Source organism: Esox lucius, chromosome 1 (genome assembly GCF_011004845.1).
Source record: "Esox lucius isolate fEsoLuc1 chromosome 1, fEsoLuc1.pri, whole genome shotgun sequence".
NCBI lineage: Eukaryota > Metazoa > Chordata > Actinopteri > Esociformes > Esocidae > Esox > Esox lucius.
This window is the reverse complement of record NC_047569.1, coordinates 42,158,719-42,180,766: the sequence shown is the minus strand read 5'-3', so window position 1 is coordinate 42,180,766 and position 22,048 is coordinate 42,158,719. Positions and strand designations below refer to the sequence as shown.

Sequence of the window (22,048 nt, the reverse complement as noted above, 5' to 3'; positions counted from 1 at the left end):
TTGCTTTAGATACTGTCATTTTACATATGGCGGGAAATTTTACATATGGCGTGAAATAAATTAGTTTTATCTGTTTATTTTTATACATGTTTTGATTCAACTTACAAACAAGCAAACACAAGTAAAAGCCACCTCCTTTACCTTTTTCAAATTTACATTTTAATCCTTTAGAACAAAAGCATATATATTTAATTAATTAATAATAATAATTAAATGAAAAGCTACTGATGTCAACACAACATAGATGATGAAATTGATCCAGGCAACACCAGAACAAGTTATTATGTACACTCAAGACGTTATTTTAATTAAGGGACAGAACACAATGTCCATAAGGAGTCATTCTAGTCCAATACTGTACTATCATGAAGGTTATTCTTTTTAACACACTCCTCTTTTTCTGTTATATGATAATTTTACTTTTCATTCAAAGAGGAGGTTTAGAGAAAGAACTATGAGATACTTTTAAATTATTTTTCAGTTTCACAAACAGTATTGATAAAAAGTCCATATTATTTCTATGAGCAGAATGTTAGTAAACTGATGTTCACTCAATATAATATTTCCTTACTCAAAAACATGAATTGAAAACAAATCAAATCACTTTTCATAATAGAATGGCCTCTCACAGATCCAGGGTTAGGTGTCTTTACATGGAGCATCATTCCAAGCCAACAATATTTCAGCCTCAGTCATTTTCATCCCAGCACAGTTCCTCAGCTCCTCCAGCATCATTTGGCTCCTCCTTGAATCCAGTAACTTGTGGTTATTGGTGAACCATCCACCCATCTCCAGGTTCCCTCAACATCTCTGTCAGGCAGACCAATCCAGGATCTTCGGCAAAATACTTTGATGAAATCCTGCAACTCTGCTGTTGATGATCACCAGGTTGTTGTAACTGGTCTGTAGCTGGGCTCTATCTTTAGTCAGATTGTTGTAACTGGTCTGTAGCTGGGCTCTATTTTTAGTCAGGTTGTTGTAACTGGTCTGTAGCTGGGCTCTATCTTTAGTCAGGTTGTTGTAACTGGTCTGTAGCTGGGCTCTATCTTTAGTCAGGTTGTTGTAACTGGTCTGTAGCTGGGCTCTATCTTTAGTCAGGTTGTTGTAACTGGTCTGTAGCTGGGCTCTATCTTTAGTCAGGTTGCTGTAGCTGGACCGTAGCTCATCTTTCTCTTTAGTCAAGTTGTCATACCTGGTGATCTTCAGCAGATCTTCTCCAGAGGTTGAGTAGGCGACTACATACAGATAGACATTCAGAAGAAGTTGTAAGATACACACCATAGCAAGTCCCACAGCAACCAATATGCAGGCTCTTCTTCCAGAGTGATGAGCTGGTCCTGGACTGTCTCTGATGTCCTGATGGACTGATACATTTACATAATTATTTTCAGTATTTTGATTATCGGATGGACCTTTACTATCTCTGGTCTCTACAATGTGATTTCTTGTCACATTTTCGTAATCGTTTTCAGAATCTTCCTCAATGCTGCTCTTCTCCATAATGTTGATTAGTTTGCACTCAAGTCTGGGTAACCAAATAAAACTCCACTCCTCAGTTGTGGGGCAAATTCACAACTCTTTATCTTATCATATACAGGAAGTTAATGGTGAGAACTAGTATAGCTAGTGCTAATTATTAGATGTTCACACTTTGAACATCTAATACTAACCAAATTACATAACCACAGGTTGTGGTGTGATCCCTAACCTCTAACCTATAACCCCTAAGCATAATATTTAAGCATATATAAATATTAATGAGAACCTGATTAACGAAAACCATGTGACTTTATTGCCCTTATATTTTCCAGGTAAGTTGACTGAATGTATCATTATGAACAACAACAACCCTGCTGAGAAATAAGGGTTAACTGTCTTGCTGAAGGACAGAACTAAATTTTGTTCACTTTACGGGTTCAGGGATGTGATCAATCTTTTAGTTACTGGTTAGATGCTCTACGCTCTGAACTACCTGCCCACCCACTGATAATACAGTATGCTCTAATCTCTAAACTACCTGCCCACCCACTGATAATACAGTATGCTCTAATCTCTAAACTACCTGCCCACCCACTGATAATACAGTATGCTCTAATCTCTAAACTACCTGCCCACCCACTGATAATACAGTATGCTCTAATCTCTAAACTACCTGCCCACCCAGTCATTGACTTTGTCATTTGAAATTTCTCATTCTGTAAGTTACCTCTAAAACCGCACAATCCTACAGTGTTAGTTTTGACTTCCTTACACATTTTAACTAAAATCGATTGAAGAATCTTGCATATGGTCTTTTGATTTGTTCTGAATCTCTGGATGTTAAGGGGTCTACACATCAACCTACTGTGAGCTGAATTCTGTGTATATCTGGTCTCAACTGACTAGGAAGACCTGTGGTGGAAGATTTTAACACAGTGAGAAAGGCACACGCTCAATAAACCTCTGGTCACAGACCTCAGGATGTGTCTGGTTTTCTGACATTTTGAGGAAACATTTATTGGACCCCTTAGACCCAACTGGACAGCCTGTTGCAGTAAATAAGGCAGAACTGAGGTTCCCCATGTGGCAGTGTGTTCTAAGACAGTCATGACTAATGTACATATCCTGGTGGTGACGTGGCGGTAATGCCTGGGGATCATGACGGTAATGCCTGGGGATCATGACGGTAATGCCTGGGGATCATTACGGTAATGCCTGGGGATCATGACGGTAATGCCTGGGGATCATGACGGTAAGGCCTGGGGATCATGACGGTAATGCCTGGGGATCATGCACAGGGCAGCACTATAAACTCTCAGCCAGAAGAGGCAGGGTATCTATGTGAGCACTTTCAGACAATTGCTCATGCCGAAAGGCCTTGATGACAAAAATTATTTCTACGCTACTCAGGTGGCATGTTATTTTTAGCTGACAATTCAATTCTTTTAAGCCTTTTGTGTGATTGAGTGCTATGGCCAACTCTCTTAGAGGTCTGTATTTAATCAAAGGAAATATTTCTTCATACCACCAAACAAGTTCCAGAGCCTTATCAACATAATAATTTTTTTGGAAAGTCTTTGAGAAGGGGTTGTTGTTTACAAGTGTGCCTAAATAATACAAGTTATATTACTTGTTACATTACAAATTTAAAATTAATTAAAAAAAAACACACAAAATATTGTCCTCATATCAAGGCCTATCAGTAATCTGGCCCCTATGTACACCCCAAATATTGTCCTCATATCAAGGCCTATCAGTAATCTGGCCCCTATGTACATCCAACATATTGTCCTCATATCAAGGCCTATCGGTAATCTGACCCCTATGTACACCTCAAATATTGTCCTCATATCAAGGCCTATCAGTAATCTGGCCCCTATGTACACCCAACATATTGTCCTCATTTTAAGGCCTATCAGTAATCTGGCCCCTATCTCCACACAAAATATTGTTCTCATATCAAGGCCTATCAGTAATCTGACCCCTATGTACACCTCAAATATTGTCCTCATATCATGGCCTATCAGTAATCTGGCCCCTATGTACACCTCAAATATTGTCCTCATATCAAGGCCTATCAGTAATCTGGCCCCTATCTCCACACAACATATTGTCCTCATATCAAGGCCTATCAGTAATCTGACCCCTATGTACACCTCAAATATTGTCCTCATATCAAGGCCTATCAGTAATCTGGCCCCTATGTACACCCAACATATTGTCCTCATTTTAAGGCCTATCAGTAATTTGGCCCCTATGTACACCCAACATATTGTCCTAATTTTAAGGCCAATCAGTAATCTGGCCCCTATCTCCACACAAAATATTGTCCTCATATCAAGGCCAATCAGTAATCTGGCCCCTATGTACATCCAACATATTGTCCTCATATCAAGGCCTATCAGTAATCTGGCCCCTATGTACACCCAACATATTGTCCTCATTTTAAGGCCAATCAGTAATCTGGCCCCTATGTACACCCCAAATATTGTCCTCATATCAAGGCCTATCAGTAATCTGGCCCCTATGTACACCCAACATATTGTCCTCATTTTAAGGCCTATCAGTAATCTGGCCCCTATCTCCACACAAAATAGTGTCCTCATATCAAGGCCTATCAGTAATCTGACCCCTATGTACACCCAACATATTGTCCTCATTTTAAGGCCTATCAGTAATCTGGCCCCTATCTCCACACAAAATAGTGTCCTCATATCAAGGCCTATCAGTAATCTGACCCCTATGTACACCCAACATATTGTCCTCATTTTAAGGCCTATCAGTAATCTGGCCCCTATCTCCACACAAAATAGTGTCCTCATATCAAGGCCTATCGGTAATCTGTTGGGTTTAGGGCTAATTCATTGCATAGAACACACCTCAATGTCTTCATCAGTGTAACTCTGATGATAAAACTCAGACTTGTCGTATTATGTAACATTACACAACATTTGTGTGTGTGTAACATCATGTACTACAGCATAGTAAGAGGACAGAAAAGGGAAACAAGTCATCTGATGACTGGTCAGATGAGACCAAAATAGAGATTTCTGGAAACAAATACAAAAGGTTGGTTTGACGTAGACAGAAAGACAATCCAGAATAATCCCTAATGTGAAGTATGGTGGTGGATGTTTGATGTTATAGTAGTTTTTCTTCTAAAGGCCCTGGACAGCTTGTTAGGATGCATCATATCAAGTACCAGCAGATATTAAATCAGAACCTGACCTGAACAGGAAGCTTCAACTGGGCCATGGTTCGATCTTACAGCAGAACTGTGATTACAAATCACACCTCAAACTCAACACAAAAATAGTTCACTGACCAGAAAATCAAGGTTTTGCCAGGGCCTTCCGAGTTCCCTGACCTAAATGTTTAACAGGCAGCAGATCTTTACTGTGAGGCGTGAGGGTAGCGAGTGCTTAAAATGGAAAGGCAAAAACTAAAAGAAACAACACAGAATCAACATCTTGTCTTTTCTTTTAATGAGGAAACACGCCAGACGGTCTCAGAAGAATGACACAATCACCCGCTGAAAATCAGGAACTAAAATTGACAACATAACGACTGAAACAGGTGTGTGTGTGTGTGTACGAGGGGTGTTTCTGCTATCGTCTCCAGCTGGTTGTTAGAACCCAGGTGAGGTGGAGCACCAGAGAGGGGAAGAGCATGCAGCGCCACGTGGAACAGCCGTCCCATTTATTACCGCAACTCCACTATGCCCCCACAGAAGCATTCAACTTGCAGTGGTCTCTTAATTTAACCCTTCTGTTCCTCTCTCAAAACCTTCCTTTTCGACTTTTTTGGAAAGGAAAGAAAAAGGTACAGTGGTCTCTTAATTTTTTCCGGAGCTGTATTTCTCTAAAGTATTTGTTATGGATAGATTTAACCCATCTGCTTCTCACAGACCCCAAACCTCAGGAATTCACATCGTTCATCATTCCAGTTCATTACTGAGTCCTTAAAAAAGTTATTAATCTGAGTGCAGTTCTCTGGAAATCCTTCAAAATTGTTTGGTTCCCCTTCCTCCCAGTAGCTGGTGGTCAGTGGTGAACCGTCCACCCATCTCCAGGACCTCTTAACTTCTCTGTCCTCTGTCAGACCAATCCAGGCTTGGTGGCCAAGTGCTGTAATGAAATCCTGTTCCTCTCTGCTGTTGATGATCACCAGGTCTCCTCCTCTATCCAGACAGTCCTGTCTGCTGTCAGTCCAGTTTTTATTGACATTGGAAATATAGTAACAACTGCAGCCAAACTTTATCATCCAGCCTTGGGGACACATATACCAGATGTCTTTCTCGCATATACCATCTCCTCCCCTCACATTCCTGTAAACTAGGCGCAAAGAGACATTGAGAGTGACTTGTAGGACACACAGCAACCCAATACTCACAGCAACTAATATGTAGACTCTTGTCCCTGAGTGCTGAGCTGGACCTGAACTGTCTCTGGTGTCCTGATTGACCGTCACATTTTCATATCCCTGTTCACAATCTTGTCCTGAAGATACTTCAATGTCCCTCATCTCCACAATGGTCCAGATCCTTCAGTTTCCTCTCTAATCTGTGTAGTCGAACTGCATTACCAAAGCTTCCTTTTGTCCTTGTTCAAGAAATGGCATTTCAACATAAACAGGAAGTCGATCATTGAGTGAGTCAATCAAACTCTGTTCAGAGGTCAACGGTCCGATCAAGTTCCTCTTTATTGAATTAACACCTTTCATGTCACTGGACGAGTGGCATTAAAGCCATTTTAGCAATACAGCTCTTTTTCTGCAAGGCCCAGTTAGTAGGCAGTGCATTGATGTTAGATGGCTGGTCAGACAGTGTTTTTCAGTGTAAATCCTTGTCATAATCTGTAACTCCAGCTAGCAGACTGACATTATTTAAAGCTTAATGCAGACATTGAACTACATCGGCCCTAATAAGCTGAATTATTTTACTTACGAATTTCCAGCCTAGAGAGTTCCAACTTGACAAGAGAGACGGCTTTACTGTTTATTTGGCATCACAATATAATAAGGAAAAATGATGACTGGTTATTGTAAGTAATCTTTTATTTGAATGGTTTGAATCTGACCAAACATTTGATTTCATTCCCTTGAATTTGCTGACTTGATCCTCATCTTCTTTCTTGACGATAAATTACTCACAATGTGAATGTCGCTGAGCGTCTTAAAACCAGTCTGGATGCATGAGTTCTTTTGTGATACAAAACCTGCATGTGTTGTTCTTGATTTAGCTGTAATTTTACCGCCACCTAGTGGCAAAAGTAGGATTCTCAGCAGCTTCACTAGCCGCGTTTCCACCGCAGGAACCACAGTCTAGAACCAGGAACCAGGGTCTAGAACCAGGAACTGCATTTTACCCCCAAAACAGTCCCTGCTCAGGAGTTTAGACTCTCCCAGAGTACCTGAACTTTTGGGGTGGGGCTTGCAGTGCTGAATATTTCTGATTGATCCAGTGGTAGTACAGTTAACTTGCAGACGTTTTCAAACGCCATTTTTAAATGTCCTCAGCGGAGTTAATTTTCAGTAGTCATTAAAGTTTATTTTGCTTACCAGAAAAAATAAAAGAACATATTATGGAGAGGAAATCGAGCGACAGATATCCCGGCCTTAAATCGAGCGACAGAAATCCCGGTCTTTATGAGTGTTTTTGCTGACGACCTAATCCAGCTAGAATTCCAAACGACGATTCGTAGTTATAAGGTATGCATGAAAATATCCTAAGTTAGGTGAGCTGAACATTATTTACACCGGGAAACAGTGCCAGGAGAGACTGAAAATAAAAACAAGATAACAAGATTACAAGATTGAGGATCACAATAACAGAAGCGATTTTGACCGACAGAGCAAATAGTTTGACTCTCTACATGCGTTGCTGGATCGGCCTTCTATCACATTTTAAAAACGTAACAGCATTTCTGTTAGATGTATTTGAAATATGTGTTGAAACTACTTTTGATTGTGCTGTAACTGGTATTTCACTACCTCATTCCAAGTAGACCTATACATTTTATAGTAAGATACTGTAGAGTACTGTATTTTACTAAATATATTTCAACAGATATCTGGCCTAATGTCTTTAAACAGCTCATGTAGAGCGATTTTTATAAGAATGTATTATACTCACACACTTTATGAATATATACATATGTTAATCACACACAGAGATAATCAGTGTGGTAAATAATATAATCATGAATGTATAATGTATAGGTCTTGTATTGAATAATCAGTATGGTAAACAATATAATAATCAATATATAATGTATGAGTATTTTACTCAATAATCATGAAAGTATCAGCAGCAAACCATCATGTGCCTTAAAGTTAAAGGCCCTGATGGATCTATTTCTTTAGTGGAGTGTCCAGAACTTGAGCCACCAGGGTTTGATGATTTAATGGTTTGGAGGACAGACTCCAACAGTCCTGCAACAAAAGTGGCACACGCCAAAGGGATTAACATAAAGGGATGGTCCGATCACGTGATGTAAGATGTTACTGTATAAAAGTAAAGGACCAGGTCTTAAACAATGGGTGTATCTGCAGATGGGTCTGGATTTTGTGATTGTCATTGTTTTATGATTTTCATTAGTCTCATTGGATTCATAAGTTCCTGAGTTATTGAGGGGAACAGTTTTTCCACAACACTCAGAAGGTGGTTAAATTATCTGTCTAGTAACAGGACGGTTGCTGGATCATCTATCCAAACTTGGTTGGTGAAAAATAAATAATTCTGTCCTTGAGCAAGGCAGTTATCCCAAATTGCTCCCAAGTTGTTGTTGTAAATGACAGTGATTTCATTCGACACATTTGATTAAAAAAAACCGCCTGCTTTGAACATTTTTATTTATTATGCTTTTGTAATTTAGTATCCAGAGAACAGTCTGTACAATCTACTTCAACATTTCACAGTCAAAGTAAGTTAAATGAAGAAAGGTAATTGTCTTGTAGAATATTGATTAGTTAGTATTGGTAATAAGATATGCAGAGTATTTTATACACACAATATACACAGTTTAGGATATTTGCCAATAGTAATCAATCATAGTAGTAGGTCTTAGGAGTAGATCATAGGAGTAGATCATAGTATGACACAAATGCTAGGTTTTGCGTATAGATTTACAGAAAACATTCTTGGTGATAAAATGGAGCAATGTTCTCACCAGCTCTCCCAGCCTTCACCTTACCTCCACCCAACACAACACCCGCAGTCCCCACCCCAACACTATGTCCAACCCAGCCTCCACCCTACCCAAATCTCTCACAGATAAAATAATTTTCATGGTCACATGGTTGATCATTCCAAGCCATCACTGGATCATCGTTGGAGATTTTATTTTCGCCACAGTTTTCTTTTTTCCCTCCATTTGGCTCCCCGTTGATCCAGTAACTTGTGGTCATTGGTGTCCCATCCACCCATCTCCATGTTCCATCAACGTCTCTGTCAGTCAGACCAATCCAGGATCTGTGGCCAAGTGCTTTGATAAAAGCCTGTTCCTCTCTGCTGTTGATGATCACCAGGTCTGCTCTTCTATTCAGACAGTCCTGTCTGCCTGCATTCCAGGTGTTCTTGACAGAGGAGATGTAGTAACAACTGCAGCCAAACTTTTTCCAGTTTTTGGGACACTTCTGGTTAATCAGGTTATTGTAGCTTGTCTGTAGCAGGTCTCTCTCTTTAGTCAGGTTGTTGTAGCTGGTCTGCAGCTGATTTTTTATTTTAGTCAGGCTGTTGTATATGGTCTGTAGCTGGTCTCTCTCATCAGTCACAGTGTTGTAACTAGTCTGTAGATGGTCTTTCTCTTTAGCCAGGGTGTTGTAACTGGTCTGTAGCTCGTCTTTCTCTTTTGCCAGGGTGTTGTAGCTGGTCTGTAGCTGGTCTCTCCTTTTAGTCAGGGTGTTGTAACTGGTCTGTAGCTGGTCTCTCTCTTCATTCAGTTTGTCGTAACTTTTCTGGAGCTGGTCTCTCTCTTTAGTCAGATTGTCGTAATTAGTCTGGAGCTCGTCTTTAAGAGTTTTGCATTTAGTATGTAACAGGTCTCTGTCTTTTGATAAGGTACTGAAATGTGTCTGTAAGTGGTCCTCCTCGCTCTGGAACTGGTCTTTCTCATTACCCAGAATGCTGTACCTGGCCTGTTGGTCTCTCGCTGTTGAGTAGTGACAAATAATAATTTTATCTGTAAACTCCATTTAAAATATGCATAATAAAAGTGCTTAAGAACCATTTCCTAATCATAAGTTACATATTTGTCTTTGGTTTCTTCTTAAATTTTGTGCTAGTATTACTCCGTTCATTTTGAGCTAGTATTACTCCGTTCATTTTGAGCTAGTATTACTCCGTTCATTTTGAGCTAGTATTACTCCGTTCATTTTGAGCTAGTATTACTCCATTCATTTTGAGCTAGTATTACTCCGTTCATTTTGAGCTATCATCACTCCATTCATTTTGAGCTATCATCACTCCATTCATTTTGAGCTATCATCACTCCATTCATTTTGAGCTAGTATCACTCCATTCATTTTGAGCTAGTATTACTCCATTCATTTTGAGCTAGTATCACTCCATTCATTTTGAGCTAGTATCACTCCATTCATTTTGAGCTAGTATCACTCCATTCATGTTGAGCTAGTATCACTCCATTCATTCTGAGCTAGTATCACTCCATTCATTCTGAGCTAGTATCACTCCATTCATTCTGAGCTAGTATCACTCCATTCATTTTGAGCTAGTATTACTCCATTCATTTTGTGTAATTTCTCACAACAATTTTGATGTTGCCATTGGTAGTTCCATTCAACCTGCATTACCTGATGATCCTTAAAGGGTTTCCTAATCATAACCATTTCCTAATCATAAGTTACATATTTGTCTTTGGTTTCTTCTTAAATTTTGTGCTAGTATTACTCCGTTCATTTTGAGCTAGTATTACTCCGTTCATTTTGAGCTAGTATTACTCCATTCATTTTGTGTAATTTCTCACAACAATTTTGATGTTGCCATTGGTAGTTCCATTCAACCTGCATTACCTGATGATCCTTAAAGGGTTTCCTAATCATAACCATTTCCTAATCATAAGTTACATACTTGTCTTTGGTTCCTTCTTAAATTTTGAGCTAGTATTACTCCATTCATTTTGAGCTAGTATCACTCCATTCATTTTGAGATAGTATCACTCCATTCATTTTGAGCTAGTATTACTCCATTCATTTTGAGCTATCATCACTCCATTCATTTTGAGCTAGTATCACTCCATTCATTTTGAGCTAGTATTACTCCATTCATTTTGAGCTAGTATCACTCCATTCATTTTGAGCTAGTATTACTCCATTCATTTTGAGCTAGTATCACTACATTCATTTTGTGTAATTTCCCACAACAATTTTGATGTTGCCATTGGTAGTTCCATTCAACCTGCATTACCTGAGTATCACTCCATTAATTTTTAGCTAGTATTACTCCATTCATTTTGAGCTAGTATTACTCCATTCATTTTGAGCTAGTATTACTCCATTCATTTTGAGCTAGTATTACTCCATTCATTTTTAGCTAGTATTACTCCATTCATTTTGAGCTAGTATTACTTCATTCATTTTGTGTAATTTCTCACAACAATTTTGATGTTGCCATTGGTAGATCCATTCAACCCGCATTACCTGATGATCCTTAAAGGGTAATTTCTTCATGAGGGACAGATAGCTACTGAAATGTAATCAATTATACATTTAAATGAACCACCCTTGGATAAAAAAAACTGTAAACCCTCCCCAAGACTGAAATTTTCTGCGTGTCTCATCATGTAAAATTCTGATTATTGTCCATTGATATTTTCAAGGTGTTAGGGTATTATGAATTATTAACATAAAAAAGGTTAATAATTTAATGAATGACAAGGTTAGTAATATTAACAAATGTGGGAGTAATTATTAAACTCGTTAAATAACCTAGTAAAATGATGTATTATGTGTAATATTTATGAAGTGCTACCAAACATGAAACTTACAGTAGACAAACAGGCCTATGATCCCAGCCAATAGGAGACCACACAGCAGTCCCAGACATATAACAGCAACCCCAGAGGGTCTTTTCCAACACTGTACCTCTGCAGAATAAATGAAAAGGTATTATAATATTAGATCTTTGATGCCAGCCTTGAGTTGCTCTATTGATCATTTAGAAACATGTATAAAACCTTATCAATGTTAAACTGTGTGTGCTGGGAGATTGGCATGGCCACACCAAAGGTTGTTGATTTGATTCGCACTGGGGCCTCCCTTCAGTGTTTGTGTCAGTTCCACAAATTAAATAACTATGCAATTCATTAAAGGGAAATTCCACTGCTTCACTATTGCACTTTATAAGCAAACTAATCTACAGAGAGTATATAGCAATTGCAGGACTTTCTGGATGCATTTCAAATATCAATTTATTGAGTTGCAATGGCGATTTAACAATGCGAAAGCAATAATTTTGATGAGAAAATCAATTTAAAATCAACAGGCAGGAGAAAATGGAAAAGTAGCTACATGAGTTTATATAATGTTCCAAGTTATGTTGGTTACAGGGTGTAGGGACCTATATCTTGCTAGCTAGCTAACGACAGCACAGAGGCTAGGGTGACTAATGACATTATGCGTTCTTTCCATTAATCCATGATGAGACACAAATATCAAGGTCCTAATTTTCAGACTTGTTCTATAGCTGACACATACAGCCCGAAAATAACTGGACATGGGCACAAGTTTTGTTATTTTGGCTCTTCACCAAAATATATTCAAGTTACAGTTAAATGATGAATATGGGCTTTTAATATGGTTCAACTAACTCCAAAATCCAGATTTATTTTTTCTTTTTTTGAGACCTTTTCAGAGCACCAGCTTAATTGTGAGAGTTCACACAGACAGCCCCCTATAACAAACACAAAAACTTCTTCACTCAGCTGGTTTTCTTGACCGTTAACTCCATGTGCCTCCTTTTGTATCAACAGTCATCAGATTGGTTAGATTAGAGTCAACACCACTTTGAGGGTGGCGAACCTGTCAATTACCCTTTGGTGTTCAATTTCTTCAAGCAACTCCTTCTCAATAGACATCACAGCTAGGTGCTGGAGTCTGCTTTGGCCTGTGGTCCTCCTGAGGCATGTATGGAGCCGACGCAAGGCACTAAAAGACCGCTCACATGTACAGCTGCTAACTGGTATTGTCAAGGCAACCTGCATAACAGCTTTCAGTGAAGGGAGTTTGTACACTGCTAGCATGTCCTGAACTGCACCAGCCTCACTCTTGCGCTTCAGAAAGTTTTTTGCAGAAAAACATTAAACCTTTTTTTATTGTCTAGTTTGATAGTCAGCCACAACTGAAAAATAGCAGATATAAATCATGGAATGAATAACAATTCATTTAAAAAGCCACAGTGAGTGTTTTAACACATACTGGTGGTATACAGTGATATGTTTGTTTTCACTCTGGTCCAAACGCCAGGGCTTCATGTTTCCATGACGACTGACACGAAAAGATTATTTTTCAAATAAAAATGTTTTAACAACAGAGACACACGTAGGTACTACACAGGTACGCAGTTTATTTGTCGCGCTGCTGTTTTTGTTTCACGCTCTAGCAGTTAATAAACAGAACTGCATGCGTCTTGCGGAAGAACATTGTAACCGGCGCTACTTCTCTCCGTTTATGACTATGGACGAGTCACCCAGGTCCTGTGCTACTCCACAGCGGCGGCGACCCGCTGGACTAAAATAGTCTGAAAATAAACACTTATTATAGGTGTACCGTGATTCAGGATACTGACTCCAGTACTCACCGATATGGTTTTGGAATCGTAAAAACTCTAGGTAAAAGGAAAGTGTGAGACTTTGGAGCAACTTAGTTGATTCGGTCGTGCTGGATGACGGTCGTGCTGAGCGGTGCAGGTACAGAGGAGAAGTAGAAGAAGAGAAGAGGATGACACCATTTGCTAAGCGGGGACGTTTTCATTTTCATCCTTAACACATACATTTTAAACCACAGAGTATGTTTTGGACATTATTTAACCTTGTCAAAGACGAACAAAAATGTTAGAATAAAAACATTTCTTACTCCATGTTTTAGGGGTGCTGAACTCCTTTTTAGGGGCTAGCCTCGCCCATGGGCTACACCTTCATTATTTCTTCATCAATTAAGCAGGTAAAAGGTCTGCATTTGATTCCTGGTGTGGCATTTCCATTTAGAAGTTGTGCTGTGAACCCACAACATGCTGTCAAAGGAGCTCTCAATACAAGTGAAACAGGCCATCCTTAGGTTGCAAAAGAAGTCCATCAGAGAGATAACAAGAACATTAGGAGTGGCCAAATCAACAATTTGGTACATTCTAAGATAAAAAGAACACACTTGTGAGCTCTGCAACATATAAAGGCCTGGACGTCCACAGAAGACAACAGTGGTGAATGATTGTAGGATCCGTTCCATGGTAAAGAAATACCCCTTCACAACATCCAGCCGACATAAGCCTCAAGGCCAGATTTTGTCAAAAAACATCTAAAAAGCGAAACCAGGTCTGGAACAGCATTCTTTGGACAAATGAAACTAAGATCAACCTGTACCAGAATGATGAGAAGAAAAAAGTATGGAGAAGGCTTGGAACGGCTCATGATCCGAAGCATATCACATCATCTGTAAAATGCGGTGGAGGCAGTGTGATGACATGGGCATGCATGGCTTCCAATGGCACTGGGTCACTAGTGTTTATTGATGATGTGACAGAAGCAGCCGGATGAATTCTGAAGTGTATGGGGATATATTGTCTTCTAAGATTCAGCCAAATTCAGTGAAGTTGATTGGACGGCACTTCACTTTACAGATGGAAAATGACCCAAAACATACTACAAAAGCAACCTGAGGTTTCTTTTAGGCAAAGTGGAAAATTCTGCAATGGCCGAGTCAATCACCTGATCTCAACCCGATCGAGCATGCATTTCACTTGCTGAAGACAAAACTTAGACACAAAAACCCATGAACAAACAACTGAAGACAGCTGGAGTAAAGGCCTAGTAAAGCATCACAAATGAGGAAACCCAGTATTTGGTGATGTCCATGTGTTCCAGACTTCAAGCAGGCATACCTGCACAGAATTCTCGAGAAAGTATTAAAAATGAACATGTTATTTATGATTGTGTTAATTTGTCCAATTACATTTGAGCCCCTGAAATAAGAGGACTGTGTATGAAAGTGGATGCAATTGTCACGTCCTGGCTGTGCCCCTAGCCATCGCTGCGCTGGGCTCGGGGCATAGCCAGGACAGGACAGGAGGTGGCCTTTAGCCACCTCTACTCCTTTTTTTGGTTTCCCCAATTGGAGGCAGGTGTTAGTTATTGCCTCCAATTGGGGACCCTATTTAAGTTTAGTTTGTAGGCCCCAAGGCGTGGTTCATTTTGGTTTTGTGTATCCTGTGTAAGGAAGACCCACGTCACTGGTTGCTGCCTTTTTGTTTGTTGGAGTCCTTCTTTCTTTTTTTTGATTAAACATGGATTACCTTCCCTACCTCTACTCTGCGCCTGTGTCCTTTCCATCCCACGACCGTGACAGCAATTCTTAAGCGTATAATATATTTCTGTTCAACCCCTTAAATTAGAATTGAAAGTCTGCACTTCAACTCCATCTTGGTTTTTTAATTTCAAATCCGTTATGGTGCAATTGTCCTGGACCAAAGTATGCACTGTTAATTGGTAATCAACCTAATGTGAATTCTACAGCTGTTTGTGATTGCAGATTATTTTCATTGTGGTGTTTGGGTTCATTTGTCCACCCCCTGTATGTCTTTCCTTGCATTGATACCTGAAACTGTATCACCAACAGGATTCTCCGTTCTGGGCTTGTTGGATTGAGTGTCATCAATATCCATTGGCATCATTTCTAGAAATAGATCACTGCAAAGGAACAGACAAAAACACCTTACATTGTGTCCCCACCTGTATGTTTCTGGAAACACAAATTTACAGTCAAATGCAATATTATTTAGTTCATTTTCAACACATTTTTGTATTAGATTAAGTTGCCAAGATATGTGGCACATTGTTACAACTCAGAATCCAATGGACATGCATAGATACAACTTAAATCAAAAATAAATGTGTCAAATAACTCCTATGAATGCTCAAATGGCCTCTGTTTCCAAGTATCCAGTTTTTACCAATCGATTTAACTAATTTCTCCAAACTCAGGCAACTGCTCTCAAAACAGTTAACACAGCCAAATAAACACACTCATGTTGGCGAAACAGGTTATTGTAATACATTTATTAAAAATAAATACATCAAAACTACAAGTGTGTTCTCTGTTGAGTTGGTAACAAATTCAGCTGTAAATACACAAATACATTTATTAAATCATTCTAACACCAGTGGAACCAAACCACTCTAACACCAGTGGAATCAAACCACTCTAACACCAGTGAAATCAAATCATTCTAACACCAGTGGAACCAAACCACTCTCACACCAGTGGAATCAAACCACTCTAACACTAGTGCTGAATGGTGGAATTGGACATTGTCACAAACAACTACATAATCCTGCTACTTTTGCTCCTGATCATCCTGCAGAAAGAGGATTTCATTGTGGAAGTTTAAAAAATGTAGGTGCCTTTCTGTGTTGTATGGCCCCAAGACAGCATTGTGTGCCACAACACCAGTGGAATCAAACCCCTCTCATCTTGACAAATAGCAGAGTTTTGTTTGCAGTGTTTGGAAAATGGAACACAAATGTTTGTGATTTTTGTAAAGATCAGTAAAAAGAGCTGCAATTGTTTATTCCTGATATATTAAAGTTTTGGTTGGCATTATCAACTACGTTGATAACATTTGAGAACTTTGGCACATCGATTGGCAAATGTGTCAAATCGATTGGGAAATGTGTCAGATCGATAATAGCATCGGAACTGATAGAAAGCAGGTGAACAGAAACAAAGGTGAAACTCATTAGGACTAACACAGGGAAGAAGGCTACGTTCAAAACACTGAAACAATGTTACCAAAACACAAGACAAGACACAGGCAAACCCAGCCCTCACAAGGTGGACATTTCCCTGTCATGTGATATACAATGTAGTAGCCAATCCCTCCCGTTTCAAGATGAAATTGAAAACGAATCACCCCATTTCCAAATAAGAAATTAATTTCAGCACAAAATCAGCCCGACACAACTCCCAAGTGTCTATTATGACAGGCCCATTTCACATGCTTTTTTGTATTAGATCGTACTGCATTTACGATAAAAATATTAATTAGGAATACAAATATATCCATACACTTTCTGAAAATAATGACAGCTGCATGATGTGCCTTGCATATCAATGGATCTGAGAATTTGTTTGTCTCGAAATAAAGATATATGAGATGTTACTTAGTTTATCCAGTATAATAACCAATAAGTTCCATAGATAACCTGAGCTTTACTTAGTTTATCCAGTATAATAACCAATAAGTTCCATAGATAACCTGAGCTTTACTTAGTCTATCCAGTATAATAACCAATAAGTTCCATAGATAACCTGAGCTTTACTTAGTTTACCCAGTATAATAACCAATAAGTTCCATAGATAACCTGAGCTTTACTTAGTTTACCCAGTATAATAACCAATAAGTTCCATTGATAACCTGAGCTTTACTTAGTTTACCCAGTATAATAACCAATATGTCCCATAAGTGATAGATCTGTCCAACTAGTCACATAAGTCTAAGTCTCTGAATTAATCTCTAAAATCTTCTGTCCTGTTTGTGTCCCAAGAGATGTACTGAACATTCAGTATTGGACATAAAGAATATCCATCATGACAGTCATCCAGAGCAACTAAAATAATACTCACAGTCATCGATCATTTGGAGTAAACTTTAAATATATGCCTGCATATGTATATAGCTTACCGAAGTCTTTGAGAGATGAAAACCACTGCATTAAAATGTTTTTTATTGATTTGTAGATAAGACGAGTGAGCACGAAATGCACGATTGTAGTAAGTGTTCTCATGTGTTTTATAGTCTGAAGGTTTCCCCATTTTGTGTCATTTAGCTTATTTAGCAAAACAATAATGACCTGAAGTGGCTACATGCTAAAAGGGTGAGATACTGGATGAATTGGTCAGAATCAAGTTAACATGCAGTCATCTAATCCATAATATGTAAGAATTGTTGGGGAAAGGCAAGTGAAACTCTGGTTTACTGTAAAACAGAAGTGAAACTGGATATCTAACATTGTTCCTGACTGCTGTGCAAGTGTTTAAAATATAAATTATTCTCTCAAGCACAAATACTATGGTTAAAATTCAAGCTTTTTTCCCCTTAAGCATCAAATATACAAGGTCTTCATGAGAAACAGCATGTTTTCTGCACGTTAAAGACTATCGCCATGTGGTTCGGCATGCTACTCCACACAAGGAGAGAGAAACACAATGTTTTAACCCCTCATAACGTAACCACAGGATCCTATTTTACCAAATTAGGAAAGCATCATTGTACCAATTTCCAATCTATCCCTTTAATCAAATTTAGGACATTATTCTCGTATACAATCCTAAGTTAGCAGACGAACACCTCCACGTGTGCCAGCCACAGGCACAACACTAGAAGGCAAATTAAAATTTCACGGATTTGGCACTAAGGCAGAAGCCGAAAGAGTGGGCTTCGCCAAAGAATCACATTAACGACGCAATGAATGCATTCACCCAAGTGTACACCCAACAAAGCAAAACCTGACGGAGGTAAAATGTCCAGGTTAACAAATATACAAATATTTCACCAAGGAATACAAAATGCAGCCAATCGGAAACCCCGTGCACAGGGAATACCAAAATGGAAAAATGCATTTACTGTGTGTCGACCACAACCAGATACATACAAATGCCCCACAATCTCATACAGAACAAACACTATCGGCGCGCGCACATATAGAAGTTCATTAACTCTACTATTCGCCAAACCACAAGCTGACCAACAACTTTGGTGTTTTAAAGGAGCAATCCCTACTCCATCCTACAGTCTCTTATTTGGTGGACATAGAGCTTGACAAAATCAGCGAGGTCCTCTGAGCATAGCATGTGGTTACACCCCACCACAAGTCTGCAAACCGCTAGCCCACAGGACCGAATCTCCCCTACCTATAATACAGGTTGCACGAGGAGACATAGGGGCACAATTCCCCTACAGTTGAAAAACAAACTAGACATTTCGCACAGACAGTTGCACAGAAACCAATTCCACCAACAGAGAGCTGCTTAACATCCTGCAGGAATCGCCCTGCAAAGACCGCATGGGAGCGTTACCAGTGCTAACAGGACATGGAACAACAACAACTTTTTCTTCACTACAGTTACTACAACAGAAATACTGCTAAAGAATTACTCCTACAAACTGTACTTTCTCAGAACCACCTATATACTTCCACAAATCCGTCAAACCTGACATACAAAACCAACCACCCAGTTTATAAATCCTGAAAAGTTATAAATCCTGTATACTTTAAGTATGTCAGAGAAAAACCAGGGTTGTGTTAAGGAATGGTCTCACCGGTTGATGCTCCCTGGTCCGTCTCCTCTGACCGTCAGCACCCCTCCCTCAGGCGGTTCAGCGTTCCTGCGTGTTCCCGTTGGATCGCTCGCGGCGAGGCCAAAGAGGCAGCCGGTACTGACTCTATTCTTGCAGGAACACTACATCTAAACAGCCGACGTTTTCGATTCCAATGGGTATCTTCCCAAATCCAATGTCCAGTCGAATGTCTAGTGGTAGCTTAATGAATGTAAACATAGCGATTAGCATAGTTTTTTCCTCAACCCCGGATCTGTAGTCTTCTTTGGTCTCAGCCGCTGTAATCAACGGCCCGGGCCAACAGAGATTACTTAACTGGTGTGTTCTCCTCCCCCATTTTGGACCTTTTCTTGACCCGCGTAGACTCTCTCAACATGTCCAAAGTGGTACAAAACGGCCTCCAGACGGCCTACTGCATCACCACGTTCACAACGAAAAGGTCCCTAGTGCGAAACGAGCCGGGTGCTATCTTGGTCACCAGCAGGGTTGGCTACGTCGAATCCATGGAACTGTTCTCCACCGATGCAGTGTCGCCGGGCAGGGTGGGACGATGCAATACTCCAAGGAGTCCCAGTGATCGGCCTGACGGAACACCGCGGGAGGGTGGGGGCAGTCAGAGGGACGATCCATCCAACCTGAGAAAAAACAACTACAACACAGAGATTAATAAACCCCACACAAACCTTCCTAAAGCTTCCAGACTTTCTAGATATCGTACCCTACGCCTTCCAAACATCATTATATTATACCTTCTGCAACTACCATACGTTACCTCGGCCATATTCCCCCAGTCCCTCCGGTAGGCCATGCATCCGTCACCGAATGAAAACACCATTAACCAAAAAACCTAATAACTCTCAAAGATACAGTTGTTCACATGTCCAAACACCATAAACATCAGAAACAATCCTTGCCGGTCCATCATAACGAGAGACCGGCAAAGATTTACCGCACCCATCAAACCTAAGCGTGGTGAATATGCATGCATTTATAAGCTCTTGTGAGATTTCTTATGAACTCTTTCTCATTCTGTAATTTAGCTGTAAAACCAGACAATCCTACAGTGTTCGTTTTGTCTTCCTCACAGGTTTTAATTAAAATGAATTGATTTCTAAAAGTATTTGAAATTCTTGCATATGGTTTGTTAATTTGTTCTGCCTTTCTGGATGTTAAGGGCTCTAAACACCAAGTCATAGTGTCCTTAACTGAGACACTGAAGTCTGTGTGAGTCAACTGATTTTGAATCGGAAGTGAGAAACCCGTTGACCCATTCTTGGAAGTTAAACCTCTTGTCACTGACCTGAAGTTGTGACCGGATATCTAAAAGTTTGAGGAAAAATTTATTGGAGCCCTTAGACTCAGCTGGACAGCCTGTTGCTGTAAGGCGGAACTGAAGGTTCCCCATGGGGAAGTGTGTTCAGTGTACATTTTCAAAGCTCACCTTCTGATGTTGCCTTCTAGCAACTCCTTGTGTAGGTCGACGAGTATTCCAAAATCTGCCCAGATTCCCATTTCACTCAGAATGTGTTTACATAAAAGATTTGTACATACGTTTCTTAATTTCTTAAATGTCTGCCAGTCTGAAATAGATTTTGATGTTCTAGCCTTGGTTCATGCAAATTTCCATTTGTGAATAATATCAGACATATCACACCTGGACCAGAGGTTGTTTTCTAATGACCTTAAATGGCGGGTGCCTGTCAGCCAGTGAGAACACTCTAGTGCTTGTTTGGCTGTGGAGCCCGCACTGGATTCTCAGAACTCACTTCACATCTGGGTTTAAAGCCCTTGTTTGCAGGGGAATCCACCCTAGTGTTGTTAATAGAAATACACTACCGTTAAATACTAGCACATTGTTGAAACAACTTTGTGGTAACGCTGCCTCAACAAAGCTTGCTGTCATTTAAAATGTGCTGAGGAAAAAAAGGTAGTTTTTATTTAAGTTACAGGCATGCAGATGTTAATTTTACAATCCATTAATTCACAACAAAATCATAGAGACATGTAATTAAATATAACAGACATAATCAAATGTGGATGTTTATGTAGACACTACTGATGTTAAACTGTTCCAGATCAGGAATGTTTCACTCAGTTGGTAGAGGATGCTGATTGCAACATCAGGCATGTGAGGTTAGCACACATAACCTGGGGCTTTCATGACACACTTAAACTGTTAGTTCCTCAATACAAGAGCCAAACGATGATCCAGTATTATTACCAACACTCAATGCTATCCTCCAGCCTGGCTTGAGCAGAGTTCTCCCTGAGTGCTGAGCTGGTCCTGAGCTCTGATATCCTGATTGACTGTCACCTTTTCATATTATTTTTTACAACCATAATTCTTGGAACACCCAGTAACTTTCATCTCCATCATTTTCCACTGAAATCTGTGTACCCTCATCGGCCAGTGGATCTTGTTGAGTGAGAAGTCTGTGGGTTATTTCGAACCTTTGGTCACACACAGGATGTTGGGGAAATTCATTCACACTCTTATTTTACATGTCCACATCGGCCAGGTTCCTCATCAATTACAAGAAATAATGTAATGTAATATTTACCAATATTTGGCTCAATTTAAAGTCCACACAGCGGGTATGATTTGCTGTCACATTTTCATAATATTTTTCAAAATATTCTTTCAACTACAGTATGATCCCTCAATGACCCTGATCTCCTCTATGGTCTAACTTCATTCATTTGCACTCCTCTGTGTAGTCACACTGAACTTCTACTTATTTTAGGAAATCACATTTCATCATGAACACGAAGTTAAGGATGGAGTAAATCCATTCTGTTTCGATGTCAACACATTAAACAAGTTCCTCATTAATGAAGCTCAACACATTCATATCTCTCCGGACAAGTATCAATATTTGAAACCTCTGTTTGCATGTGAAGCCACCCAAATGTTATTAATGGAAAACCACTGAAAATAATCACCAGAAGCAATGTTAAAACAGACTTTTATGAACACAAGCACAGGGAGACAGAAAGACAGTA

The 22,048-nt window shown here is 39.6% G+C and overlaps 1 protein-coding gene across 3 annotated transcripts; it reads right to left on the bottom strand.

Annotated features, from left to right (window-relative positions):
- Positions 1 to 147: 147 nt before the first annotated feature.
- Positions 148 to 20,294, bottom strand: LOC105029019 (C-type lectin domain family 4 member M-like). Of its 3 annotated transcripts, XM_010902136.4 has the most exons (5): positions 19,818 to 20,294; positions 19,028 to 19,694; positions 15,304 to 15,395; positions 11,484 to 11,582; positions 8,320 to 9,629 (listed from the first exon to the last, which is right to left on the bottom strand). In XM_010902136.4, the coding sequence occupies exons 3-5, from the start codon at positions 15,377 to 15,379 to the stop codon at positions 8,734 to 8,736; spliced, it is 1,071 nt and encodes a 356-aa protein (XP_010900438.2). In that variant the 5' UTR covers positions 15,380 to 15,395; positions 19,028 to 19,694; positions 19,818 to 20,294; the 3' UTR covers positions 8,320 to 8,733. The 3 variants fall into 3 exon arrangements, 2 of the variants coding, with proteins under 2 accessions (XP_010900438.2, XP_012991356.2); XR_002196835.2 differs by lacking the exons at positions 8,320 to 9,629; positions 11,484 to 11,582; positions 19,028 to 19,694; positions 19,818 to 20,294 and adding exons at positions 148 to 834; positions 1,279 to 1,364; positions 17,390 to 17,494; XM_013135902.4 differs by lacking the exons at positions 19,028 to 19,694; positions 19,818 to 20,294 and adding an exon at positions 17,390 to 18,200.
- Between the last annotated feature and the right edge of the window lie 1,754 nt (positions 20,295 to 22,048).

Excerpts from the sequence above, each read along its gene's own strand:
- LOC105029019 (XM_013135902.4), bottom strand. The coding sequence starts at position 17,520 with ATGGGGAAACCTTCAGACTATAAAACACATGAGAACACTTACTACAAT. Across the intron at positions 15,396-17,389 it reads TTCATCTCTCAAAGACTTCG|TGATCTATTTCTAGAAATGA; the intron begins GTAAGCTATATA and ends GTTCCTTTGCAG. Across the intron at positions 11,583-15,303 it reads TGTTGGTGATACAGTTTCAG|AGGTACAGTGTTGGAAAAGA; the intron begins GTATCAATGCAA and ends TTTATTCTGCAG.